Here is a 27,290-nt window from a genome sequence, read left to right as displayed (position 1 = left end):
TTTTTTTGGGCCGAGGAATGCCGTGAAATATTCCGGGACTTGCCTATGGTCGTGATGTTGATCGCAGGAGGGAGTATCTCTTCGATCTATTCACAATGATATTAATCGCAGCTCGGAGCTTGACTTCGAAGTCTCCGATCAGTAAAGTCGATTCCGTGCCGGATCCGTGGTCATGAGTACTTCATAGGCTCCTCGATTTTCACGTTCTTCATAACTGTAGGCTCCCAGCTCAAGTTTTCGCTCTGTGCTCCCCCGAAGAGTGCATGAGAGTTCATTAATAAGATGGCTTTTGAGCAAAGTTCGTCGGAGACATACAAAAAGAAAACAGATTACGAGGTGGTGGCGGTGGTCGTCGTCGACTCCGGCAGCCGCTGGTACGTTGAGCGAGTCGGTATTAGAGCAAAGAGATTGAGGTCGCCTCCACGACCAGAGCGAGCTGCAAGTCTACGTTTTTCGCCCTAAACCCTAAGACTCAGTCACCGCGGAAGCGTCGCCGGCGCTGCCTTTGAAAACGTCTCTGCTCTCACCAGCAGAGAGGGAACGAGAAAAAGAAACAAAGAATAGCCTCATTAGGACGAAAACCGAGGACTAATTTTACTACCGAGAAGATAGAACATGTTGCTGTTGTCGGCTCTGGCTCTGTCGCTCTGGTGCTTAAGGGTGTTGGGTGTGCTCACAGGCTTGTTCATCCAACCCTCCCCTCCCCCGCTTTAGCCAACTCCTCCCCTCTGTCGCTTCTCGAGTTCAAAAGGCTCCAAGCGCTTTAATGAGGAACAATGGCAGATGAACTCAGAGTTTGTTGAGCGACGAAGTAAACCGCACAAATGGAAACGCTCATCGATTCCCTCACATCACAGCCGAAAAACGAGCAGGGTCCCTCAGGGAACGCCATCATTGTCCCGAGGCCCAATGCACAGCCGGAATGACCTCTGAGTGGGGAAATTGCGTGCCTCGGAAGATTCTCGCATCGGACCGATCAAACCGAAATCGTAGATACTGTATTCGCGTTTTCTTTGTCGACAGTTTCGGGAGCGAGATCGAAGTTCCTTTTCTTCGTCGGGTCGAGTCACTTCTGAAGTTCCCAGGTATGCCCTGCTGTACTCATTCCAAAGGATGCGTTCCGATAGAATTGAAAAATCAAGAGTTGTCCTTGAAGCGAACGAATCAATTAGATCAAGTTCTGGGTGAGCTGAAAGCCCTCACGTCATGCTCTTTCTTTCGCATGAAGTTGGGAACGGATACAGCTTGAATCATTAGTGATTTTCTAGGCGGAACATCAGACGGCGGCGGAACCGATAGAAAGTGAAACGCCTCGGCCATCGAGGATCGCCGAGGGAGATCGTCGGCGATTTTCTTTCGGGTGCAGAGGGCGTTTCACACTTTGTCCTGTGAGTCTGACTTCGTCTGACTGTTTCGACCGCCGATGTCGAACGGAGAGCACGGGAGGTGCAGACCCGGTTGAATCTCCACTGAGGAACATCGAGACTCGCATCCAAGACATCGACAGCACCAAGCCGGGCTCATAATGAGTGGCTTTGGCTCTGAGGTCGATACTTCGCGGTAGATATCAGCGCTTCTACAAATCAGCCACGTTCAAAGGAACCCTTGCGCCCTCGCATCGCTCGCACAATGCTCGCAATGGCAGAAGCATTTCTTCCTTGACGTGGCTTCGTCAAAATTCGCCATGCAGCTCAACGTGTCAAGAGCCCTGTCGCGACAACCGTTTGAGACCGGACTACTTTGTAGAGGATTCGCGGACACTAGCAGCACGGGACGCGATTCTTTCTGGGGTTGTGACTCCGAGCAGAGAGACACTCGTGATTATATTCGCATGATTTTGCCGGGTCTGCGTAGAGTGTTCTTAACGAACGAGGAGGATAAAACTCGAATCGTCTGTCGTCGCGGTCGTGTCGTCGGCAGTGGAGTCTTTTGTGTTAAGTGCCGCACCATCTGTGTGAGGAGCTGCTTTTAAGTGAAGCAATATCATCAGCTGTACGAGCTGCGTAACTGTCTTCCTCAACTTCAACGAAGCGGGGCAAGCGTGGAATGTGGACTCAAACGACCGCCCGTCCGTTCGCTGACTCGCTTGCCCTTTCGCCCCGTTGCCCGACCAAGCGAACGTACCGTAGCGAGCGGGCGAAGTAAACGGCGCATTCGGAAACATCGGATTCGAGAATTACCTCGACAGCGGATTATTACCATCTTCCGGAATTGAGTAGACGCCGCGCATCGATCCTATTCCTGATCTTCCCTCCTCATGGTCCAGAGGCCGGAATAATCCTGTATCCTGTATCCTGTATGATCCATTCGCAGATTTACATGCACAGCCCCGTCGCCAAAAATCGATTGGACGGTTGCATGGTGTGGACGTGGGGATTCTGATTCGGAATCTTGGTCTGGGATCCAGGTTCCAGATCGATTGCATCGCGTCACAAACTTCCGTGGAAGTCCCCCACGACAATGTCGGCCGGAATGAGGGAATGCAGCCCACCGATATGTTTATGTTGACGTTTCTTACGACGGGCTGTTATCGACTTAGGGCCGGAAGCCTATGTGCTAGAAGTGGGGGAACCACTCCGGGACCGACCGCAATGATTTCTCGATTTCTCGAAATTGTGTAATGTTTAGAAAATGCTCGCATTCGAACAACTCTGCTATTCACGCTCGTGCGTAATTCGGCTGGAAGTTGCGGTGGCGAGCGGAAGCCGACGAAAGCCGAGCTCATTTGAGTAACGATAGGCACCGCCAACTTCTGGCCTGTTGCCTAAGAGCGGGCGTACGGTCGGGACTAGATGTGAGCCGGGCCTGTGCTTCATTAGACTCTCTATCCAAAGCTCCGATTGAAACCTGCCGCCAACTCTGTTATTAGACCCGATAGACACAAGGCATCCATCCCCATACAGCATCGCCTTTCGATCTTAAGTAAGCCTGGCCTCCATAAAGATGAAGCGTCGTGATGGAAGGCTGGCTTCGCGGCATCTTGGCTCAAATAAAAAACACGCTGCCGTTTCGTTTGCTAGTCGCTCAGAATCCTCGGACCTCTGAAAGCGGGCAACGACTCGTACGAAACTCAATCGCTCCGTCTGCTCGTTATTCGGCATCGTCGTTCGTCTGTCTGTCGGTGTCCCTGACGGCGACCGTTGAGAGAACCACAAATTAGGTTACGTATCGTCGGCCGCAGCAGTGCATTCGAGATCTCGTGGAAGTAGTAAAATGATTCAATTTTATGTCACTTTATCACCGGCGTCTTGGAGGACGACGACGCAACGAACGACGACGACGCTTTCCTGAGAAATCGCCCAAAGCCAGTTAGAGGCTTAGTCTCGTGAAGCGACTTTAGGCTCATCGTAAGCTGTTCGTCTTGTTCTACGAAGTGTTGACTCTGTCGTAAACTTATGTCACCTTTGCGGTTTTATTGGGCCTTATTCAACCTTACGCCTACTTCCCGTGCTCGAACGCGTGGCCAGCGACTGGACACTGGTTCCAATTAGACGATCAAATCTTGTAAGTGCGGAAGTTGACTTTTCCGCGTATCCGGGACAGAAAGATCGAGCGCGTCGGAATTGGTTGCCAAGGAATGCATCCGATATTGCGCCTCTATTCGCGTTGCATCGAGTTGCTGAGAAGAAAATTTTGACACTGCTCTCAAAGAGAAATTCGAAGTCACGAGTGAATCATCTGATCGGATCTGATTTGGATGCCTATCCGCAGAATCGGTGATCAAAGTTGACCAAGCGGCCACGTTGGGAGGCATTGCGATGGGCAAGAGAAGCATAGACCTGAGGGGGGATGGTGGGCCCATGGTCGGAGAGGGCGGTCCGCACTAGTCCATACGGGATCACGGAGCCTCAACGTATCAACTTCGCCGGCTCCAGCGTCATATCATCTTGCACCCGAAGCATAGTCCGGGCTGACCACCCCCCATCTGAGTCGAGTCAGCAATTTAAGCGCATTTGCATGGCCGATATCTTCATGTTATGGGAGCCTTTGTTCCTTCCCGGCGATCTGGTACGGAACGGATAGGTATGAAAATCCTTGATTGTGAAGTCCTTGGAGCGAGGACGTCGAGGCGTGCTTGCGAGACGCGTGGGTCAAATCTCGCTTGCCGCCGGTGAACTCCCCCACCGAGAGAGATTCACTCAAATCGTGCGTAATAAGGTGCGTTCAGACATCGTGAATTTTATCGAATACCACCCATCTCGTCCGTATCTCCTCATTCTTGTTCTGTTTTGCGGAGATCACTCCGTGGAACGATCCTCTATAGGAAAATAAACACTCCAGTGTTTCATCGATACTTCCTTCCCGGGATCCTGCGACCTCTTTTCGAACATCCCTCTTACAGGAGCACTGAATTCAAGGATGGAACTTTCCCGCTTTGAAGAGCATTTTCTCTAGGTTCGTGCTCTGTACGATCTTCTGGGGCGGACAAGAAACTACAGACCTCCTCCCTCAGCTCCTGTCGAAGGGCATTAGGAACTTCGGTTTGCCATTCTCGCGATTGCTTGTGCAGACGAGCTGATAAGTCTCGGATCCCCTCTCGTGCACAAGCGAGGGCTCCGATTTTGGACCTTTCGGAAAAGAATTGCAGAACTGCAAATCAAATACCCCGGAGTCGTATTGCTGGATGAGAAGTGGGAGCGTCAAGAGCCGCTCCAACCCGGCCGGGAGTTTGTATGCTCAGACTCTGTCGTCCGACGATATTGTCACGCCGGGAGGTGCCTCTCTGACTTCATTGAATGGAAGGTGTCTTCCGTTCAACACCCGCGGACCGTCCAGGACCCAGTTTTGCGCTTCAAAATGTCACGGAAATCGATGGATGAGCAGCATTATATGCATATAAGCTTTGAGCATAGACAATTGCTTGCCTTTGATTATGTAGTTTCTAGAGTTTCGCATCGTGTTTGTCGACAATCCATGAGATTCTTATAATACTACCACAGCGAACCAGGAGGCTAGACTCCTAGCAGTGTCAGATACACTCATGACAGGCAGAGTTCTTGCATCCGCGAGGTGACCCGACGAGACCCGATCGCGCGAACCTATCGCTCGAGCTCTTGGAGCTTGTTACAATGAGTACTCACGCGGCATATGTACAAATACGATAGATACGATGTGCATGTGAGGAGAACGCCCTCCATTATGCACTTCATATCGCTCTGAGCAGTTCCTGCAAACAAGATGTCCCCGAGCTGATTGATGCAAGAGAGCCGCTCCCGCCTCTTATGAATATCGCTCGCTTATGGGGCTAGCAGTGTACTTCAGTAAACTTCTCGACAAATTCCCTTTAAACTCATAAGACGTGGGCAACAGTGATGCCCGCAGCTTGATCGCTGAATGAAGTACATATTTAATGAAGTACTTTACTATACCGGACTGAAACCACAATCGCAAACTTGATGGCGGGAGTCATCGAAATCGAGACTCTCTCGCTGACAATGAATCCCTAATAACAATTATTACCATTATTTAGTCGTTTCTCGACACATTCTTGCGAAAGTTATCTCGCTGAGTGCACCACGCGTAGAAGGTAATCTGAATCGCTAGATCTTCGCTCCTGGGAGTTGGGAGAGCCTTAACCCCTGGGAGGAACTTCGATTGTGATATGGAAAGCTCCGGAAGGAAAATCTCAATCGGATTTCGAGAATAGATTCGTACGATGAGAAATCGGGATGAGATCAATTTCAGGCTCGCATCATACGAAGTATTTCTCAACCATTCACGCAATCTGTGCCTTTTTCATTCGAATGGTGCAATATCCCGCAGAGGTCTCCGCATTCAGAGTCTCCGATCGAAGCTATGAAACGAAATAAAGTGAGCCCAGCCAGAGCTCGACGGCTTGCACGACGATCAAGAACTAAAGTTCAGCTGCCGACGAAGACAGCTGGAATCCGACTTTGGAATCCGCTGTTGCTTCTGTCGCTTGAACTTTCCCTCTGCAAATCTTCGCGAACTCCGTCCACCCTGTACCTTTTCACCCCCTATCTCCGATCCGTGAGATCCAATTAATCTGAACAAGGAGGGAGGAGAGATTCGGGTGACAGGTTATTTTTATTATTCGTCACCAACCATAGTCTAATGGCGGTCGCCGAGTCCGCTACTCTTCCCAGATATCGTAAAGCGACCACTTCTGATTTGCGGTTTTATTAGTGTTCGATTGTCGGACGCCGGCCATTGTCGTCATTCCTGGCCGTGTTACGACACCACGCATTGGCACACGAGTTGCGCTCTCAACGTATTCTTATCTAACGAGTACCCGGAAGGCGGAGTCCAACAACTCCGAGTCGGGTGTCGACCAGGTCGCGAAACTGTACGCTGGGAGTATTCGGAAGTCCACCTTGCCGAAGAGAGTGACACCATAAATTCCGCGTCGTACAGCCACGATTGTTCGACGACGATACGGTGGTACGATCTCCTGCCACGTAGCATGCGTTGGAGCTATAAAACAATAGCCGGTCTCTAAATTCGGAATATAGGCGGCAGGAACTTCTGCCGTACCATCGTAGAGCGCCATGAGAATATAGAGAAAGATATTCGAGCCATATTTCACTCGACTAATTAACTTAAAAACCTTGTGAACAGGTGCCTCCTCGCCGGGAGCTTAGAGCCGAATTCGTTTCGAGCAATTCAAAGCTTGCATCGTCTAGTCATCGGATCATCCGAACAGCCCAACGACAAAGCGAGCAGATATCACTTAGTTTGTATGGCTCGCATGGTATGCGAGCACAGACCCCAGTTCCCTCCCCCCTGTAACAGATAGGGGGTGAAAGGCAAGGCTGTCGAGGGAGACATCGTGGGGATATTGGCTGCCTCCTAGAGAAACGATAGAGGATCAGAGGGCGGGGGGCGCAAGACAGGAATCATCCGTGTAATGGCTGCACGTGTTTCGCTGTAATAAAGAATTGAAATTTCGATTCGCTTCGCCGGCTCAGGGTTCAACAGGAGAACGACTCCTCCGGAGCATTTCAGGACATTCTATGAGCAGCCTCGTAGACTGTTCGTTCTTCCTCTGTTTGGCGTGTCACACTCGAAGAGTTTAGCTGCTTCGACTTTTTCGCGAGGGCCGCCTCAACAATTAAAGGAGTCGGATCCCGTGCTCGCGAAGCTAGATGTCGTCAGAAATTAGATGTTTTGAATTCGGTAGAATGAATCATGCGATCCCTCAATCGGGAAACCTCCGATCTCTGTATCAGACTTCGGACCACCAGATACGTTGCGTATTGGCGTCTCTCCGGATTTCGGCGATATGAAAGAGCTCGAGAACGCAAAACCATTGGAGGAAAGAGCAGGCGGTAGTGTACTGCCAGCGCCCGTGAAGCCATCGAGGCTAACGATCCTCATCCATTATGGCATCGTTCGCTCTTGTCCTGTTGTGTGTTGTGACCGAGGAGGTAGCTACCTCCTTTCCTCGTTATAACTCCCCGTCTTCTCCCCATCCTCCGCTCCCTCCCCGACCATCGTTCGCTTTTAACCTTCGGCTCGACATCAACACACTGGGCGTGAAGAATCGGGGCACAGCCGACTTGAATATCGCGCTTTTATATCGAGTGGCTTTCAATAGCTACGCCGGTCATGATGGACATCGAAGTTTTCATCAAGAGCCCTCTAGTAGAGGGATCGAGTGGAGATCATCCCATATCACTTATGTATCACCGACGGAGAAGCGGAGCGGTCGCACTGACCGCGAGCTCGAATCAATGGGGAATCGTGTTGTGTTTCATCACACCCGAAGGTACACAGAAGGAAGTCAATTCTTCGCGAGGCTTAAGATTCCCGCCGCTCCATTGTCTCACCTCGTGACGGATCTCAAACAATGTCGATCTCGTTTACGTTCAGATCAAGCAAGAATGAGATCCATCAAAGTCACTGAATCGCTCGTTTTCTTTTTCATTTGAGGAGTTTAGCAGTTTCAGGAAGAGGAATTTGATTCACGCATCGGCGATATGCAATCTGATTTTTTGGTTTTGCTGTGGTCCGATCAGCGATGAGGAATTTGTGTGAGAGACGCTTGATGGATACAAGACATGAAGATGAACGACTAGGAGTTTTTATCCGTTCGATTCGCTTTGAGCGGATTTTTCACCTCATCACTGAGTGAATTGTCAGTTGTGCTCACACTTCCACGAAGTCACCTTGCATCCGCCCGACCGAAGATGATCTCGTCAAGCCTTCGCGGCATCGCTTCGTAGAAGCTACGCATCTCATCCGTTAGCGCGACTGACGGTGGTCTCGAAGTTTAAGTCACAGGTCATTGTATTGAAACATTGCTGCGGCTTTATGAAGTTTTGAGATCAGTCATGTCGTTGGAAATTTGTCGTTTCCCCGAAAACGTCTCAGGTTCGCAGGGAGGTATTCGGAGAAATTGATTCAAGGAACGAAATTGTTTCCAGTGAACTCGATACGGGAGGAGGATGGAAAATCCGAAAGCTTCTTGCAACTTGATACAGGAGGTGAGCGCTTCAGAAATTTTGATTGGATCGGGTGGCCTCAGCTCCTCGTTGCCGCAAAACACGACTCTGAAGCGGGTCTCGATGCCACCGACACGATCCCCGTGACTGGGGACACGTGCGATATTCCCCACCGATCTCAAGTGGGAGCCAATTTGCAGGGATCAAAGTCTGATATGACTGCTCGTGCATTGAGTAGTATCCGACCTGCTCCAAGTTTGACTGTCTGACTGGCGCTTCCTGGGAGCTCGGTGATCCGTTCGGAGTGGAATACTAGCTCGAAACTGACTGCTCATAGCCATCGCACTCATCGATAAATCGATGGAGACGACGAGGGGACCTGATTGCGCGATGCAATGAATTGAAAATGGAATATTTAAGACGCGGAGAGAAAATCACGAGCGGTATATATGTACGAAGACGAACTCGTACTCGTATAAATAGGCATGAGCGGCTCCACCGTGACTGTTCGCTCGCCGTGGTCCGAGTTCATGCTCTCACGCATTGCCATGATGTGGATTTTTTGGTTCAACTTGTCTCCCACGCAGCTACTCTGCTCATCTCGACTCTAGTCTCTAAGCCTTTCCGCGAACAAGTTTGCTAAGGGTTCTGAACGGCTTGTCGATTTGAAAAAAAAAACGCTTGGCGTACTCGTGGGCTGCCTTCTCTCACATGATAGAGTAGACAATCTTCTTTCTACGAAACATGGTACCTACAGGTGTGGGATGATCTAAAAGCGTGTCTATCTCATTGAGAGAATTCAATGAGTGCCGCTTTCCGTGGCCCAGGGCTGTCATCCTGCGTATGCGGGTCACGGTAGGTCGCTTCGCTCTTCCTGGTGCTGGTGTATCCGGCGGGATGAGCCCGCGAGGACCTCCCCATCTTGTGGGCACCGTTGGCTGTGCTTGATTCGTCCCGCACGTCCGTGACGGAGCGCAAACGACCACGCGCCAATCCGGATTCGGTGAGCAAATCTCGATACGCGCAAAGCTAGGAGTACATGTGAAACTCGGTGGGAAATTACTTGCAGCAGCAGGTTTAAGCTTGAGGCAAGGTGACTTTGGCACAATGGGCTTGACGCTCTGCCTTAGACCAGCGTGATCTTCTAACATGTCCCTTCCGGTATGAACGGCTGATCGGGCGTGCGAACACGAACCCCTAATTGCGAACACGGAGCGTGGGTGTGCCGTCCCCGGTGAGGCTTGGCAATCTCCATAGCCGTGGACCTCAAGGAGATCCTGAGGGAAGGACAGCGCCGTATCGTGGTCCAAGCCGCGCGCCAATTGGAGAATGACGCTGAAGCGAATAAATTTTCCGTTTCTACCCACTGATGTGGACCTATTAACCTCATTGACGATCAGTATTACCACGTTGAAAATTTAAATAAGAGCCCCGAAGCAAAAAAGAACACGAGGATCTCCAGGATCTACGTAGGAGGAAATCATCAGGTCGTAATGACAGGGGCACGTCGTCGAGTTTCCCAGCTCAACCCGAGCAAGAGGAGAATGTCAAGAATGCGTTCCTCGAACGTCGCCTACCACAGTCTGGAGCCAAAGACCTCCAGATAAGCCACTACTTGTCAGTTACTCGGTGGCGGCGAGACATCCTCTCATCTCGGATGATTCTCTGGAACTCTCTCAGAGGCCATACGTACAAATAAGGAGGCACAACAAAACCTGTCGATGAATCGAATGACGGGTCAAAGACGACGTAAACCAGGGCAGCGAAAGGGCTTTCACCCCACCACCCACACGGAAGCTTCAAGATTCAGACTTGAAGCTCGAGGAGAAGAAATTGTTTTGTGCTCTGGACTAGGCAAAGAAATTCTCTAAATTATTTCATCGAGTCGCTGTCGTTGCCGCTGGGAATTTCGAAAGGGATCGAGGAGCAAGTCCGGCTTTTCGAAGAAATCCAATTTCACCTTCGATACAAGTTCAGCCGACTCGGCCGGTGATTTCATGAGCATCAAGACACGCGCCGCAAACCCTAAGAAAACTCGGGAGATTCGATGTCCGATTGAGAGATCATGTTTAGAATACACATCATCCACAGGAAGCCAATAAGAAGCAACAGAGCGAGTCTCGATCGCGACAAGGGAGTCGCTCCGTGGCGAGACTCGGATTAACACATCGGAACTTCCGTGACCCGTGCATACATGCCTCTCAAGTTGAATAGAATCAATCCACGCCATCCGCTATCGGAAGATCCATCTGAATGCGATTATTGCGGAATCCGCCGCGCCGTGTTGTGTACATTCTGGACACGGCCTGATCAAACGGACAAGGCGATACGAGTAGCATTTGTCATTCTTCGGCACCGGGTCTCGTTCCGGGGACGAGCGGCTGAGAACAACAATGGACAAATCGGAGTCGACCGATAGCGCATAGGAAGAGCATCCGAATGACTGCAGTCCTGATCGAGGGGCAATGTCACGTCCCCCTTCCTCCGCGAAAAGCTTCTGATGGTCGGGTTCGAGCCTTATTGGGGAGTCCCGTCCTCAGTCGTTCAACCATTGCTTCCCAGAACTTGGAAAGGCCCTCGCGAGAAAAAAAATGCGCTGCGAAAATCGTACGGCCTCGCCTCGGTTATCCACGATGTCAGTAAGATGCATATCGCGGATGCCGATCATGCCAAATGTCCAGCCCCGGAGTCCGATACTTCAGGGCACCTTCAGTCAGAAGTTCCTCCTGGGGACGGCGCGACGTTACGGCTGCCTTGTGACTTCGGAATGTGGATTGCGCATCCCTCGGATTCCCCCGAGGCCAGTGAGGCTGCATCCTGCGTCTCCATCATTCAACGAGGCTTCGCGATCCGGCACTCGGATGAAACGCGGGATTCCGCAATTTAGGGAGCGCCGATCTCATGGGAACACTGATGTTCAAAAATTTTATGTCATGGCCCGATCGTTAAAAGCCGAATAGGTGACGGGGCGAGTGGGTACCCATCCGTAAGAATGTGGACGGGTGAGTGTTTTCCAGCTGAGGAGCTCCGCTCGAACATCACAAACGAGTGTAGTGTAGCCTCCACTAAGCCAATTTGCGCGGGATTTCACTTCGACGAGATTGTGCCAAATTCGATGCTAATGAGCTCTATCCACAGAAACGATTCTCGCCAAGCCCCCTGGTTTTTCGGCACTCTCGTGATCATTAATTTTCTATTCACTCCATGTTGGTTTAATTCCCTCCTGACTTGTTGCCCTCCCCGCATTGGCGAGTTGTCGACGTCGATCTACGAAACCGGGAGACAAGCCTCCGATAGGGGAAATTTCAGAGGCTTCGGATTCTCCCGCAACAGGATCCCAGCTCGAGCGCCTCCGACATCGGGGTCGTTGTCATGGCGACTCTAATTTGGACATTATTGCGAGAATGTTGTCGTTGTCGTCTGTACCTTCCCTCCTCTTACCATCAGCGTCGTCTGCAGTCAGAGTGAGGGATGGTAGCGCCGCAAGGAGTCCACAAGCAGAGCCGTCGACTAAATTTGTCAAATTGGCTCTGTCTCGACCTCTGCGATCAAGTCTGGCTCCGCTGCGGTTCCTGGCACAGTATTTGGAGCTCATTTTCTGGAGAGAAATTCTAGGCATGGCGGAACCCGATGTCTCCCCCATTGACAGCCTTGATGACGGTGGGAAGGAAAATAAAGCTGGAATAGCTTCGACTCGGTGCCGGAGCGTGCATGTCGCGCTTTCGGCACGGCATGGCAAGAGATCTCCCGAGCTCACTGCGCTGTTCATGCTTTCCGACCTGGGATTCCTGAGATATCGGTCCGAGATCGGTGAATTGCAGTACCTATTTCCGGAGGGGCTCCCAGTTCAGGCGGGAGTGAAGCTCGGGATCGCGACGCCTGGCTAATCGATTCCCTTTGTTAGTTCCATCATAGTGTTCATGTCTTGCGTGAGAGGGATCTGTAAGTCGGCGTTTGAGGGTGCAATAATGTTTCAAAAGAGAGCGCCATTGCTTCATTTGTTGGAGCGGTCGTCGAGCTCGTCGTCCGGGAAACGCCGGTGTTGTTGTCGTCGAATGCATTGCGGATCTGATCTCTGAGTGAGCCGGAGCCCTCCTCCTGAGCCATGGAACCCATGGACCGGATCGAAAAAGCAGCACTAGTGCTCTACCTCAATCTTGGAGGAGAAATGATCTACGTTCTTCAACAGAGACTCAGTGCGCAAAAAGTTGCTCAGGATAAAAGTGGAAGGGTGTTGCAGGAGGTCATCGCGTGTCTCTTGTGTCCCAAACAGATGGGTAAATTTGAGTAGAGCTCAGATCTTGATGATCGCGTGGTCGAAATTCTGGATTCTTTCGTGGGAACCCGCCGGGAAAAAGTTGCATCAGGGAATCTGCCAGGCGCAAAGCCAGTACCTGCAGAAGGGATATACTCTCTTTTATTCGGTTCTTCGGGGTCTTGCCTAAGGAGAAGGAGTAGAGCCGAGCAAATATAGGAGAACTCGGGGCGCAGATTCCCAATGGGGCCCGAGAGCGATGCGTGAGTTTTGTGCAATTTTTCTTGGTCAAAGCAGTCTGATTGCTGCGGCGCCAATTATTATTGGTTCTTCCTCCGGGTCGTCTGGAGATTCTCAGGACTAGGACTAGGCTTGCACGAGGGGAATAGCTCGAAACATACGTCAATACAGTAAACGCTCGTTATAACGACCCCCATTACAACGAATTTCTCGGTACAACGAACAAGGAATTTCTCCTGCTTTGGCCAGCTCGCCATAGGGATAGTGTTGAGCGGCATTCGTTACAGCGAAAACTCGGTACAACGAACCAGTTTCGTCGGTCCCTTCGTGTTCGTAGTGACGAGCTTTTACTTAATCTGCGAAAAGTTTGAGGCGCGCTGAATGACCGCTCTCGGATCCTGACTGAGTACACTCAGTAGAATTATTACTGTTATTATGAGAGGAGGAGTATTGATGAGTACCGGAGGAGTCATCCGCTTCAATGGGGTCGCTCCGAAGTCAAGAACTTGGACCGGTATCGGAGTTCTCTCAGCAACAGGAGCTCAGAGTTCGGATCCAGCTGACGATTCGAACCTTCAACAAGTCGTTCTGCGGAGCGAACCGGGAGATATATCTCTTGTGTAGCGTACTATGGACATGACTTCCCGAAGCCGTCAATATCGCTCATCAAACTCTGGAGACTTCCGTATATGATGATGGTTTCGTTTCAGCGGAGCTCACGAAACTGGAATGTCTCTCCTTGACCTACGCCAAATTCATCAAATGCGTGTTCGAAAGGATCGTTCAATCTTCCATCATGAGGCTGAATCGGGAATCGATGGACAAGCTCTACGATCTGATGACAATGGTCTTCAAATATCAGGTCCTCATGGTGCCTTCACCGCGACAGATAGTCGCAATAACTCTCAACCATCTTGACACGATCGAAGGATATGTCAAGGAAAATCTGGAGGCAAGACAGCCGATGGATCATTCCGCGACCGATTTCTCAAATATAAATGTGCTGGTGCTGATGAAAGACTCAAGGGAAATCCTCATCCACAGCTTTGCGAGCGGATAGCGTTCGTCAAGGACACTCTGGTGGAGATATTTTTTTCGACGTCTCTGGCGGAATTCCAGACGATTCGATATCAGCTCCTGACTTTTCTGCAGGACTTGCATGTTCGCATCTCGATGTTCCTGAAAACGGGCGTACAAAAACAGACGGGTGAGTGTAGCGACCGGAAGCGCAGCGATTCGAAGTCCTCCCCACTGCGCTTTCGGGCTCGAATCAGCTACAGTCAGGTCGATCAGGGGGTGTGATGTGCACTAGTGGTGAGTTGGCGCTAGTTCCTCGGTCTTAAATGTCAGCGAGCGTGAGCCACAGCCAGTGGACCACCAGAAGCGGCAAAACGCGTGGATACCGCCTCGGAAATCTTTCGCATGAATTATTGAACGTAATTATTCATCTGATCAGCGAGCCCACTACGTGAAGGCTGAAACAACGAGGAGGTCCCGCCGGGGCAGGACTTGTCTGTGCATACGTCATAAGTATTTCTCGTGATCATGTTCCTCCCTGATGAACAGTACGTAATTTCTAGGGGGTTTGATATATTGGTCATTCCAGGTGTTTTTTCGATGCCTTTATTTGGCTACGTAACCGAAGGTTTTGAAGTGAACGGGACTATTCGTGAGTTTGGAACGGACGAAACGCTTCTCAAAGAATCCACCTACGTAACCGCGTCGCATTTCAGCGCTTACAAAGTTCCCTACGGCAGCCGAAGGGGCACTGTTCTTGGGACGAATATGTACACAACCGCTTACCAGGTCAGTGGGAGATACTTCGAGAGATATTTTCTCATACCGAATGAAGGTGAGGGCCACGATTTCAATGTCCTCGAACCTCTTCCTCTATTCCAGTCGAAATCGTCCTCGCCGGATGTTTCGGCGGCGACGAGTAAGAGCAAGAAAGGCAATCCAGCCAACGAGCTCTCGCTTTTGATGCAACTTGTGAACCCCACGGTATCCAAGTCCAAAGGTCAAGATTGCGTAGCTTTGAATTTATTGGGCGACTTGACGTCTCCTTCTGATTTGCGCGGAGAGGTTCTGAACTCGTCGGGCCAGGAGGAAGGTCTCAAGGTGAGAGAGTCGCCGCATCGCGAACTCCAATTTTCGCGTAGAATCAATCGATCAGAGACATTTAATTACTACGGGAGCACGACGGCGAAGTATCCTCCCTTCCAGATCATCGACCTGACCCTCGAAAGACGACGGAATTCCGCTCACGAAGTCCACGAAGAAATTGAGTGCAAAGCCTTCACGCCTGAGGATACGCTGCTAGATATGATCGATGCCACTGACGCCAGTTGAGCTCGCCCGTGGGGACTATTTTTGAACATCATAGTTTCGAGCAAAGGTCGTCACCTTGGCCAGGAGTCGGCAGCCTAGAGGTCGATCCCCATGGCCATTGCAGGGAGCCACGAAAAACGCGATTAAGCAACATTTGTCGTTGGAACGGAAGGGGTACGACCTCAAGCTCGTTTGAACCCGTTGGGTTCTCCATTGTTGCCTTCTTCGATTGGGGGTAGGATTCCTTCTGGGATGAATATGTTCTGAGTTCACGCGCGCAACGGAGCGACGGTGGGAAAGATACAGTAGTTCAGCCTACAGCTGATTACGATGACGAGGCTCCGTTCACGACAAGAGAGTACCGGGCATGACCGGGAACCAAAAAAGGGCCCGTCAACTTCTCCCGGGATCGACCTAGAAGTTCTGTTCTTCTCGAGTTTGCAGAAGGACATCAGCTCCCTTTGTATGCCCGTTCGACGGGACGGGTAGATAGGAAGGAGATCATCGAAACAATAAAGCCGAATCGAGACAAGTCTCGTTGTTTTTGAGAGCAGCTCCAGAGAGGGCATGGAACGGGTCCGACATGGGAGGGAAGATATCCTGGAGCGAACTATATCGCTTGCGCGAGTCAATGTTCTATCGCTCGGTTCCCTCCTCTCAGGAGGCTCAGGCTGTGCTTATTCTGGTGACATGAGGTCGATTCAATGGGACCGGACAAATGGAAAAGACAACTCATGGCGAAAAAATAGCTCGCCCCCGGTGGGACTTGAACCCACAGTCTTTGGCTCCGGAGGCCAACGCCTTATCCATTAGGCCACGGGAGCATCACTTTATTGGGTGCTCTAGTTGCTTTTAAATAATGCGGAGCGAGCTCTGTGATGTATGACATGTCGTCCCGATCGGGTCGAGACTTGAGACGACGAGATTCCGCGTACGTAGGCGATGTGGATGTTTGTTATGCACATTCTCAAGAAACGTTCATGTCGAGAAGTTCGACAGCTTAATTCGAATCGACCGCGCTTCAAATTGCCGCAGGTCGTCTGCTCGGTGTAATAGCGACGTGAAGACGAAAAAGTTCTAGAGTGCTGAACAGCCCTTAGCCGCCGGAAAAATCTCAGTCAGTGATAGTTCGAAGGAACAAAAAGCTGAAGATGTTCGGTTTAAAGTTTGCTCAGCGATCCGCTCAATGTGAGTTCGTTGAACTTGGGTCTGGATGATGATTTCCGAATATCTCGATCGGCTACGAAGACCCGAGAATTGCATGACTTCCCTCCGTACAGCAAGGACGCGTGGAGGAAGTCTGTTTACTTAGAGATTCTTCCCTGGGAACCTTCCCTTGGAATTTCCGTAGAGCTCTGGTACGGCAATTGATTCGGTTCCCAGTTTGAGAATTCTCAATCGTGTTTCTGTTGTTCGATGATTGGAACGCGTTCAGCGGATGTCAATACGAGAAGCTAGAGTTTCCTATCGCCGACACTTTCGATAGTCCAAAGGTCATACGAATGGGAAGCAACGTTTCTCACTCGGGGAGCTCCAAGGTGTCTCGTTGACATTGAGGCTTGAAGCTTAACCGCCTTTGGTCCCTGGCGGTCTTCCAACCTGTTCGCTCTGGTGAACTCGTCGATCACAGAGAAGCGGTGGGTTGTTAGATCGCGCTCTCGCGACCGCGTTCAACAGATTTGTAGATTGCCGTGAGGAAACGATGGTCAATCAATGCAAAGCAGTACATTCTGGGCGTAATTTATCCCGTCCTCTCTTCCAACTGTTCTGAACTCTCTTCCTGCATCGAAGGGGGAACGCCGGCTCATTTCCACTGTCTTCTCGGGGCCGCGTTCGAATGGGAGGAAAATATTTCCGCATGATGGGACCGTCGGCGATCATCTGTCATGGAAGTCCTTCTGGACCGTGCGACGCTGTAAAATGACAGATCATCAGCGAAATATGACGCAGAAACGTCGAAGGTGGTAGGATCGATTCCGGCATGCCCTGCTTCCCTGAGCGCATGTGACAAGCCATGTCAGATCGTAAACGGAGTTTCAGGCGATGAATCCTCGTAGACTTCTTGTCCGCATTCTTGCGAGATTTTCGCCCTGTGATCTGATGGACCTCTACGGAATGCTATAATACTACGGAAGTCCTCGAGATGCATGTATCAGGATATAGTCTTTGGTGCTTATCAGCAAAGCCCTTAACGATCCCATGCGCAGAAGAGGCTGGGAGTGTCTATTGCCGTCAACTATTCAGACCGGCCTGGGGCGAAAAATTCTCAGTGGAGGAGTTCTTAAAACTCAATTCACTCCCCAACGGATCCGAGCGCAGATACCATCAGGCTGCGTCGAGCGAATGTCAGGGAGCCGTCAGCGATTCATAGTCACTTGGGCCTAATTTTATTCCTCTTCGATCCCACAGTCACGGGTCTGCGACAGTATACCACTACGCGCGAGGCGCTGAAGATTGGAAAGCACACGAAGCTCATCTGCCAGGGGTTCACCGGGAAACAGGGAACTTTCCACTCAAAACAATCCATCGAGTATGGAACGAATTTCGTCGGTGGTGTGTCGCCCGGAAAAGGCGGACAAACCCACCTTGGCAAACCAGTCTTCAATTCCGTGAAAGAGGCTGTTGAGAAAACTGGCGCCACTGCATCTGTTATCTTCGTCCCACCTCCCGTTGCCGCGAAAGCCATCGAGGAAGCGATGGATGCTGAAATCTCCCTCGCTGTCTGCATCACCGAGGGCATCCCTCAGCACGATATGGTCAAAGTGAAGAATCGTCTTCTCTCCCAAAATAAAACCCGGCTCGTCGGTCCGAATTGTCCCGGAATCATCAAGGTAATCGAGCGTTCTGTTTTCGTGTCGTGCAATGTGAACCGCGATATGACTTGGGGATCGCCTCTCGTACTCTCCATGAAGCCTGCCGAGAATCACCGTCCGATTTATTCCGTTCTTGCAGCCCGAAGAGTGCAAAATCGGAATCATGCCAGGTCACATTCACCAGAAAGGGAAAATCGGAATCGTTTCTCGATCCGGCACCCTCACGTATGAAGCTGTCCATCAGACCACTCACGTTGGTTTGGGCCAATCGCTTTGCGTCGGAATCGGAGGAGATCCTTTCAACGGCACGAACTTCATCGACTGTCTCGACATCTTCCTTCGTGACCCAGAGACGAAAGGTGACTCGACTTCAGAATCTGATCCCAGCTCTTGCCATCTCCGATAATTAATGGACTCGATGCATGGACTTCGGAGGAATGTTAATGAATTCGATTTTCAGGGATCATTCTCATCGGAGAAATTGGAGGGAGTGACGAAGAGAACGCGGCTGCCTTCCTTAAGGAGAACAACAAAGGAGCGAACGCCAAGCCTGTCGTGTCGTTCATCGCCGGATTAACGGCGCCGCCCGGACGAAGAATGGGTCACGCCGGTGCTATCATCGCCGGTGGCAAAGGAGGAGCTCAAGAGAAAATCGAAGCTCTCAAAGAGGCTGGAGTGCACGTCACCAAGAGTCCGGCTCAGATGGGAGCCACAATGATCCAGGTTAGTAGAACTCGTCGAGAGACCGAGAGATTCTCGGGGTGGCGGGCGAGGCCATTCGGCTAGTATCCCCATCCCATATATGAATTCCCCCATGAAGATCAACAGAGCTTATATTCCATTATCATAATCAGATCGGAGCGATATCGCGCGCCACGGACTAACGCTGGGTCACAACATTACAGGAAATGACGAAACGCGGACTTGCGTAAATCTCTAACGACCTCCGCCTTGTCAGTCCTGTGCAATCGATCCATTGAGTCCTCGATTTTTCTGTTTTCCGAAAGCACTGCTCTGGTATGTCAGTTGGGAAGTGCGGATTAGCGACATCAATAACGAAGTCTCATGTCTCGACAATGCCATGACAGTCACAGTCTCTCGGCGGGGTACGTGGGTCCGGAGAAGTTTTACGAAAAAAAGTTTGAGCCATGAGAAGAAAATATGTGAACGAGTTTCTGATCGGCGTCTCTAGGCTTGCGTTCAAGCCCGGTGAATTATTCCATGTTCCCCATGACTCATGCTTGTGTCTTCCTCCCTGCTCCCACCCGATTGAATAATTCCTGTCAAAACTGACTCTATCCTCTACGATCCAGCTGACAGCATGGTGAGATTTTCGAAATGTTGATAACAGCAGCCAAAACGACTCCGAGAGCACAAATGAAACAAAGAGGGAGTTTCCGGATGGACCGAGCTACGGAGTGTTGGGCGAAAAACAGAAGTGAGAGCGTGAATGCGGAGAAACAAATGAATAAATGTTTTTTAAAATACCTGGAATAAGCACGCCTCGTATTTCATGGGTTCAAGACAGCGAGAAGCGTCAAAGGTTCTGATTCATTGAGAGACTACCGACGCGATTCCTGGTGTTATATAGGTATTCTCCCGAGAAATTATACTTTTCTCTCTCCTCGGCACACTACTCCGCTCCCTTTCGGAATTTCTCCGAACTGGCTCGTTTCTGTCCAAGTCTCGCGGACAAGACTCGGAAAGAGCACACAGTGAGTCGTTGTGGATCCGTGGAACTGTGTACAGTTTATTCTTAAATAAAATACATTTATGGTAATAGGCTAAAGGTATATATTATTACCAGATGAACCGTTTGCGAGCATAATTTACCAAAGCTAGGTACCGGATCTCATAGGTCCTCAAGGTTGTCGCGCATCATCGAAGCCGAATGGGATTCCCGACTTTGATTGGGACAGAGCTCTGTATCAATTAGGAAATTCGCGCTACTCCAAGCCTGCTCTCCGAGGGACATATCAATGAAGCAATCAATCCATCGAGATGTCCAGCCTGAGAGAGAATGAGCTCTCTGACACAATTTCTATACTGAGGAATATTCTAAAAACCGAAATGGCACGTCGATACAGCTTACCACGCATTCACAGAACGAAACGCTGAACTTCGTGTTTCAATTGGTTAGTCACATAAATACAACGGAAAATGAGTTGATATAAAGATCATGCGCCTATTGAGCCCAAAGAAAATCGACAAAAGGGAGGGTACAATATTTCCTAGGGACCCAGGTAGACAAAAGACTTTCGTGTCCAGAGGAATAGCCCTCGGCGTCCAAAACTAGCGGTATGTACATTCAAGGAGAGAATACAGGAGTCGACCCATAATCATGGAAGAAATGGTAAGCAATAGAGCGCGCTCGATTAGTCGGTCAGTATCTCGGTCTTTCGGACGACGAGCCGATCCGCTAGATTAACCAATCTTTGTGCTCATCCGCACAGGACCACGACACCGGGGACCCCGAGTTCAATCGGCATCAGACAGGAATCGAAGCACAGACATGCTACAAACGCTCTGGAATACCAACGCTGGAGCATCTGATACACAGGAATCGAGATTCGTTCATTACAACAGTCGTAAACGAAAGCTTGAGGTCGACCGATGACTGAATTCTCTCACAGGCGAATATTCTCAGGGCTTGGCCCGATGCCTGGATATCGCTCCCGACACGTTTGGAAAGTGGATCCGGGCTGGCGGCCCCGCTCGCTCGGCCGAGGAGTCTGCCGATCGAAAGAATTTCACCGTGACGCGATTCGAGGGCATCGGAAACCTACGAGGATAACTCGAAGCACGTGTGTAAGGATTCCCAAGGGAACGACTGAGCTCGCCAAGGAATACGAGCAGACCGGGTGCCGACTTCCAAGGAAAAAAGCTCTGGAGCCATCCATATTCGATACTGGCCATCCTTGGTTTCGTGGACGTATGGCTTTCATCAGAAACTTTCCGAATCCGATTCCTGTCAGTCAGCATTCCAGTGTCCCTCGGAGAATACGTCTGTTGACATCGTTTCGAACTCTGACTCTTCTGCATAGGCAGCTCCGTCTTCTCAGTAGCTCGACTAACGCAGGTTTTCTGAAGGAAGGAACCGGGTCGCTTCGGGTTTACGTGACGTTGTCGACCGCATAAGTAGTCGGGCTTGAACATTGATCGGGGTCGAAGACTGATAAATGTGGGGGTAGACCGCAGCCAGCGCACAGAAATCAAATCATATGAACACGTTGGACGTTGAAGCTGCACTGTCTGCCACTAGTCGACAGCCAGCTCGTCAGTAGGTCAATATTCTATCTTAATGTAGTTCTTTCTGGTAAATGTCCGCTAAGGTTATCCCACTATTAGCTTTGCCGATCCAATTGATCTCTCTGTTCCGTTTCCCTGTTCTAATCAAGGGGCTATGAGCGGGACAGCGGCACCCCTATGGCTTTCCAAGCTGAAGAATAGCAACGCCCAAGCCATGCCAGGGACCGATTCTCCGACGCGTCGCTCACTGTGGATTTCACTTGGATTCGTGTCAAGCGAGAGAGCATTCTTCATTTACGATCGAGTCCGGTGTCGCCACCGCCGCTGAAGCCGAAACCTGCAAAAAGGCGTGAGATCAGCTTATTGTTAGGATGGGCTCGAGTACTTGAGAATCGTGAGGTGTTCCCAGGGAGCTCAACCGAGATCCTCGGAGTCGAAGGTAGAGATCGTGTTTTTTCCCGAGCGAGAATAATCAAAAGCAGCTAACGAGTGATGGCTCGAGGCTCGATACTCACTCTCCGAGTCTTGAACTCCGCTGCTTGCCGTCGCAGCCTGCATGTCGGTGACTTGCGCCGTCGCGACCATATTGTCCGAGGACGTATTCTCTGAGAGGTTCTCCCTCGGTTCCGGAACCACTTGGAATACCTCTTGGCTCGCGTGGGATTCCTCGCAATTGCTCTCCTTGAGGAGTTGTTCGCCGGACAGTTCCATTGGGGACGTAGGGATACACCGGCTCTCTAGAAGACGGGAAAAAGGATCCTTTTACTTTGGGAGCTGCATAACCATGGGTCAGGAATGTGCCCGTTCCCGACCGGAATCCAAGTCTTCCGAGGGCAACGATTCGGGTTCCTCCAGATTCTAATTACTCACGAGGTCTCAGTGTGAGGAGAGCTTCGGCAGCTTGAGTGGCTGTTGTATCGGCGTCATCCTTGAAGTCCGAGGGTTTCGTGTTGTCCAGAGAGGGATCTTTAACGTCCATCACGCTGAGTTGGACTGAGTTGCCGCCGTGCAAGCCGACTTTCAGTGATGCATCTCCAGATGCCGCATTCTGCATCTGCTGAGACATGACGAGCTGCTGATGTTGCTGCTGTTGCTCCTGATCATTGGCAGGTGCGGTCGCGGGATTCTCGACGGACGCCATTAATTGCTGCTGCTGCTGTTGGTGATGCTCTTCTTGTTGCTTCGACGGTTCCTGTTGCTGCTGCTGCTGCTGTTCGGGCAAGATCGCACCTTCCATCGCTGAGTTCATCTCGATATGCGAGTTGGCGAAATCGGCATGTTCGACTTGTTCCGTGAAAGTGGAATTCTCATAGACGACTTGGCAGCTCTCGCCATTTTGACTCTGGACGATCAGCTGGCCATCCTGCAGGATCAGCTGGGCCCCGTCGAACTGATTGAATGCCTCCGGCGGCACGATAATGCAATTCTGCTCGCCAATATTGAGGACGTCTGACGTGTTGACGACTTGCAGCGTCTGATAATCATCTTGAGAATGGTATTCGGCTTGACCTAACTGATGATGGGATGACTGTGGCATGTTTTGTACAAGTTGACTAGAATCCTCGACGAACGACGTCGACGGCTGGTTGAGGCCGATTATCGAGGAGCTTGGGTTGGAGTTGAAAAAACTGTCGATAACCTCTTGCCGCACCTGTGGCTTATCCGAGAGAGTATGGGTCTGTAGGAATCGTTGGCCCTGATCGAGGGACGCCGATACTTGTACGAGGCCCATCGGAGGGTTGGGAGGGAACACTTGTTTACGACTCCGCGCGGGTTTCTTCATGAGATTCGCGGGACCGCTAGGACAGGGGAAAGGTCGCGGATTCGGAACTACAACTTGGTGCGAGGGTATCGGCTGCTCCTGCGCCTCGTTAATGGCCACCACATAGACGGGTTGCTGCTGATTCTGTTTTCGCTTCTTCTTCTTCTTCATGGGCTGCCCACTCTGGCCTAGACTCGACTGAACGATAGCATCCATGAACTGAGGATCTCTGAAAATCGATTGCGCTGCGTTCGGTTCGGCCGGGTTGGACCGCATGATGACCTGCACGAAGCGGACGTCTGGTCCTTGAGGCTGTGGAGTGAGATGGACAAGGAAAAAAATATTAACCATGGAAAGGAAGAGCCTGGAGCGGGACTCGAACTCGAATTCGTCAGAGGAGGAAACCGTGACTTATTCAAATCAGACAGGTTCTGGGTCTCTCACCGGTCTTGGTCTTTTTCGGACCGGTGGCACCGTTTTGAGATCAGGCTCCGGCATTTTCTTGATCATGTTGGAAATGTACTGCGGGTCGTCTTCGGCACTGTCGATTGGTTCGCTCTTGATCTTCAGAGGTCCGGAAAGGAGCGTATCGTCCATCATTGAGTTTTCGTCGAGATCGTCGAAACTGAACGGTTTCGGTTTGAGATTTATGTCGAGATTCATCATGACCGCCGGCAGCTGCAACGGGTCCTCCTGCTCCCCTTTAGGTAGGTTGCGGAGAGGGAAACGCACTACCCCTTCGAGCTCTTCACAATCGATGAGTTCTTCTTGGTTCCGAGAGTAGGCGACATTCCTCCGGCGAGATTCGATTACCACATCGGGGGGAGGCGTAGGGGGTATGGCAAGAATTTCAGGCGGGTCTCGGAACCTGCACGCAAAGCTTCGCATGAGTAAAAAGACTTCCATCGAGTGTCGCCTACCGCTTTCATCGCATTATCATCCCTTCATGAGTCCCTATTCGGTAACTCGCATACTTACTTTTTGACTTTTGACACGGATTCCGACTTGACTACAACTTGCTCATCTGTTTTGGACATGGACATTAGTCTCTCCGAGCGATGCTCCTCCGCCATGTGGATCTCCAGGGCGAGACTCTGAGACAGAAACTGCTCTCCACAGAACTCGCAACGGACGATCCCCGACTCGTTTAGACCGGTGCAGAACTGGTAATGGTTCTGTATGCCTTGCAGTGTTGAGAACACCATCGTACAGCCCGGTACAGGGCACAGGATCTGAGAATGAACAAGCATCCGTTCATTTGCGGGCCACACGGATTCGAGCCCTGACTCTCGAATGATGCAGGTACCTCTCGATAACAGTAATTCCAAGCTAATCCGTCGAACACCGAATCTCTCACCTGTTTGGTGAGGAGCATCTCGTCGAGCCAGAGTTTCTTCAAGGCCGTCCGAATATTCCGTGGTTTTATCCGCCGCTGAGGGGTGCGCTCCCTCGCCTGCGGCATCGGAACATGGATTTCCGAGGTGCCTTCGGCTTCGGGAATGACGCCGAATTGGGCATCCACATTATCAGCCAGACTGTTCGCGGGATTTATGAGGAGAGGATGTATCGACGACATTCTCGTTGAGTTCTAGACGGGCGCTTAGAGAGCTGCAATGTCAAGAGAGGCAAATTATTAGCGTCAGCGTTCAAAAGAGTCGTCAACTCGGAGCTCACGGTAGGTGCGAACTGGGGGCTAATCTCCAGGATCAGCCGGAACTCCATCCCAAAGGAGGATCCGGCTGAATCAGACATCCTCATCACGGCTGATCACTCCGGTCATTCTACGTGTGTATTAAGCTTTGTTCCCGCCCCAGGGCTATCCACCATGTCCATGGATAACGCATTCTCAGCCGACCATTCCCGTTTTCACGAAGTATGAGATCCTTTTCCAAATGGGAGGGATCTCCCTCTGCGGAATCACCGAAAGCCGCTGTCAATGTTTTTTTTTTCGATCTTGACCAAAACGTGGGTCCCTCTCTCGGACAAACAGCCGAACACAGAGGAAAGCATTCCCTTTCGGACCCCAGTTGGATCTCCGACCGCTGACTTCTAAGAACGGCAACTCGGACAGCTGTTCTATGGACGTGATTCTTAGTGACGGTTCATCTGGAGAGCGGAGGCATAAACACGAAACGAGGACTGCATGCTTCGCGAGTCCGCTCCAACAGGCCACCCGCCTCCGTTTCCCGAAGCTCGACGGCATAACTCGACGACAGACTGAATCGAGATTCAACTCTCCTCAGCATCCAGTTCCGAATCCTTTCTCGAGCGAGCCAGGGTTAAAACCAGGAGGGAGTTGTTGCCGTCGCCCTAAGTGGCCTAATGATGCTTTTTACCTGGAATGCGCCCAGGTGAGCCGGTCCGGTTTGCCATTAGCTGCCTTCGGCCCTATCCTAGCTCTGACGAGGGCCTCACTGCATGGAATTAGTGAAATTCGAATGTGAACACAAAGCTTGAATCTTCCCGTTGCTGCTTAGTTTACCTAGCAACCGCCAGATGGCGGCCTCAATGGGCGAAGTGTTGTTACGAGAAGCTTTCGGTCGGATCGCGCATAGAAGCTTCACTGAGATGACGCCCGACCGGCATTGGGTCGAGCTACTACCTCTGACAGTTGGACATCATCGTTCGTTCATGAATCTGCTTCGGAGGCGGAGGACTGAGAGGACTAGACTCCCATCATGAACAGACCGTGATCGGAAGTCCCATCCGAAGCGCGAATCCAGAAACCTGAATGCGCGGAGGATCGCTTGTTACTCCGTACTGTTCGAAGGCTCCCTTTGTCGAGGGAGCGGGCCGGCTGTGGCTCAACTCCATGGTGGAACATCATCTAGCTCGAGCTGGCAAGGTTGCCACAGCCGGCGAATCCGACAATGATGAATCCGAGACCCCTTTTCGATTGTTTGCACGCATCGACTTGCATGCGGAACTCGTCGAGTCAAATGGCACCTTCCTCAGTCGTGTTCTCCTCACGACTCGAGCTCTTTGGTGGCATCCGTTCTCTTGATTCGGGAAATTTTTACCATGCAACGAACGTGTAAATTCCGATACGTCAGCGGTATGTCTCACGAGAATCCGAACGCCGTTTCTGTCTTGTGGAAGCTCAAGACAGTTTTCCCATCGACAGATTGGCGCAATAGATATGGCTGCAATATGCATTCCAACTCCAACGCTGTACCGGACATGTGCTCGCTCAGCGACGACCGTTCTCATCTTATCTTTTGTCAAGCAGACTCCCGAATAATGTGGAGCCCTCATTCTAGGGGCCTTTCTCGAGTCAAGACCCAACGCCGCGCGCGAAATGATAGTCGAGAATGAGCTGATCAGTCTCGCTTGAAAGGAACGCTCACTCGCGACTCTTCTGAACCGACTCGGATCATTCCTTGCCACATTTAGGGGTCTAAAGTCTGGCGTCAATTATTTCATCTAAATTGAGGAATCCATATTTATCTCCGTGGTCGATTTTATTCATTCATCATTCAGTTTCGTTGCAATGACTTGGCGGAGGCACTAGTTGTCGTATGCATTCGATGCATCTCAACCCTTCCTGACCAACCTGTGCGGTTCTGGGGCTCTTCGCTAACTTGCTGATTCCATCGTCGAGCGCTAACTGAAGCCAGGGGTCAGAAAGCCGCTCTTCAGTCAGGCTCACCATGATCCGTTTCAGAGGCTCATTCTCTGAATCTTCTGTGAAGAAAATTCAGAGAGTTAATATCCCGGAAGGAAAATCGTGTACTCATAACTCTCTGGGTGGGGTGAATATTTAGCGGAAACGAAATAAGATCCAAATCTTCTCGAGCGTGAGAATTCCGGGAGGCTGGATCGTCCTTACCGAGCAAACAATCGCTGTTGGTCTTCCACCAATCATCAAGACATGTCACTGCAGATTTCACGTGTTGTTCTTGATCGGCGTGGACTGTACCCATAGAGAGAAGGATGCAGACGGTAGCGAAAATGCGGAACGCCATCACTGGAAGTAGCCCGGTGGGTGGAAGAGCGGTGTATCAGGAGCCGAAGAGGGAAAACTGCTCCCTGATATATCTCCGAGTCGTCTTAAATAAGCAGTAGGGAAGGTTAACGAGAGAGTACCCCAGACTTTCCACTTGGGAAACATGCCGTCTAATCCTTCCGCGGTAATGGTTCGTGGGAACGGGTCCATTACCTCCTTCCTGACGAGGCAGTCGTCGAACATGGAGTGGTGAGCGACTCGTGGTTCGCGTTGCGGAATGACATTGATGAAA

The 27,290-nt window shown here is 50.9% G+C and overlaps 4 protein-coding genes and 1 non-coding gene across 5 annotated transcripts; 2 read left to right on the top strand and 3 right to left on the bottom strand.

Annotated features, from left to right (window-relative positions):
- Positions 1–12,510: 12,510 nt before the first annotated feature.
- On the top strand, positions 12,511–15,249 carry OSCP1 (Organic solute carrier partner 1). The gene is made up of 6 exons (XM_029112848.1): positions 12,511–12,682; positions 13,611–13,852; positions 13,945–14,107; positions 14,507–14,706; positions 14,800–15,018; positions 15,124–15,249. Exons 1-6 carry the CDS (start codon positions 12,511–12,513, stop codon positions 15,247–15,249), a joined length of 1,122 nt encoding a protein of 373 aa, XP_028968681.1.
- A 730-nt stretch (positions 15,250–15,979) lies between these two features.
- On the bottom strand, positions 15,980–16,052 carry TRNAR-CCG (transfer RNA arginine (anticodon CCG)). The gene has a single exon. It is a non-coding gene; the product is annotated as a tRNA-Arg (tRNA).
- Positions 16,053–16,256: 204 nt separating this feature from the next.
- LOC100899057 (succinate--CoA ligase [ADP/GDP-forming] subunit alpha, mitochondrial) lies at positions 16,257–19,538 on the top strand. Its single transcript, XM_003748261.1, has 5 exons — positions 16,257–16,416; positions 17,638–18,059; positions 18,181–18,400; positions 18,502–18,764; positions 18,947–19,538. The coding sequence occupies exons 1-5, from the start codon at positions 16,380–16,382 to the stop codon at positions 18,971–18,973; spliced, it is 969 nt and encodes a 322-aa protein (XP_003748309.1). The 5' UTR covers positions 16,257–16,379; the 3' UTR covers positions 18,974–19,538.
- A 2,042-nt stretch (positions 19,539–21,580) lies between these two features.
- Positions 21,581–24,628, bottom strand: LOC100899441 (auxin response factor 7). Its single transcript, XM_003748343.1, has 6 exons — positions 24,410–24,628; positions 24,031–24,284; positions 23,497–23,920; positions 22,161–23,364; positions 21,806–22,027; positions 21,581–21,627 (listed from the first exon to the last, which is right to left on the bottom strand). Exons 1-6 carry the CDS (start codon positions 24,626–24,628, stop codon positions 21,581–21,583), a joined length of 2,370 nt encoding a protein of 789 aa, XP_003748391.1.
- Positions 24,629–26,504: 1,876 nt separating this feature from the next.
- On the bottom strand, positions 26,505–27,077 carry LOC100898911 (uncharacterized). The gene is made up of 2 exons (XM_003748260.2): positions 26,882–27,077; positions 26,505–26,736 (listed from the first exon to the last, which is right to left on the bottom strand). Exons 1-2 carry the CDS (start codon positions 27,015–27,017, stop codon positions 26,525–26,527), a joined length of 348 nt encoding a protein of 115 aa, XP_003748308.1. The 5' UTR covers positions 27,018–27,077; the 3' UTR covers positions 26,505–26,524.
- Positions 27,078–27,290: the final 213 nt, after the last annotated feature.

Source organism: Galendromus occidentalis, unplaced genomic scaffold, assembly GCF_000255335.2.
Source record: "Galendromus occidentalis unplaced genomic scaffold, Mocc_1.1 scf7180000077530, whole genome shotgun sequence".
NCBI classification, from domain to species: Eukaryota; Metazoa; Arthropoda; class Arachnida; order Mesostigmata; family Phytoseiidae; genus Galendromus; species Galendromus occidentalis.
This window is presented reverse-complemented; position numbering and strand designations above follow the sequence as displayed.

Excerpts from the sequence above, each read along its gene's own strand:
- OSCP1 (XM_029112848.1), top strand. The coding sequence starts at position 12,511 with ATGGAACCCATGGACCGGATCGAAAAAGCAGCACTAGTGCTCTACCTC. Across the intron at positions 12,683-13,610 it reads CTTGTGTCCCAAACAGATGG|CGGAGCTCACGAAACTGGAA; the intron begins GTAAATTTGAGT and ends GTTTCGTTTCAG. Across the intron at positions 15,019-15,123 it reads GCCAGGAGGAAGGTCTCAAG|ATCATCGACCTGACCCTCGA; the intron begins GTGAGAGAGTCG and ends CCTCCCTTCCAG.
- LOC100899057 (XM_003748261.1), top strand. The coding sequence starts at position 16,380 with ATGTTCGGTTTAAAGTTTGCTCAGCGATCCGCTCAAT. Across the intron at positions 16,417-17,637 it reads TGCTCAGCGATCCGCTCAAT|TCACGGGTCTGCGACAGTAT; the intron begins GTGAGTTCGTTG and ends TCGATCCCACAG. Across the intron at positions 18,060-18,180 it reads ATTGTCCCGGAATCATCAAG|CCCGAAGAGTGCAAAATCGG; the intron begins GTAATCGAGCGT and ends CCGTTCTTGCAG.
- LOC100899441 (XM_003748343.1), bottom strand. The coding sequence starts at position 24,628 with ATGTCGTCGATACATCCTCTCCTCATAAATCCCGCGAACAGTCTGGCT. Across the intron at positions 24,285-24,409 it reads AGATGCTCCTCACCAAACAG|ATCCTGTGCCCTGTACCGGG; the intron begins GTGAGAGATTCG and ends GTTCATTCTCAG. Across the intron at positions 23,921-24,030 it reads TCCGTGTCAAAAGTCAAAAA|GTTCCGAGACCCGCCTGAAA; the intron begins GTAAGTATGCGA and ends CTTTGCGTGCAG.
- LOC100898911 (XM_003748260.2), bottom strand. The coding sequence starts at position 27,017 with ATGGCGTTCCGCATTTTCGCTACCGTCTGCATCCTTCTCTCTATGGGT. Across the intron at positions 26,737-26,881 it reads CAACAGCGATTGTTTGCTCG|AAGATTCAGAGAATGAGCCT; the intron begins GTAAGGACGATC and ends TTTTCTTCACAG.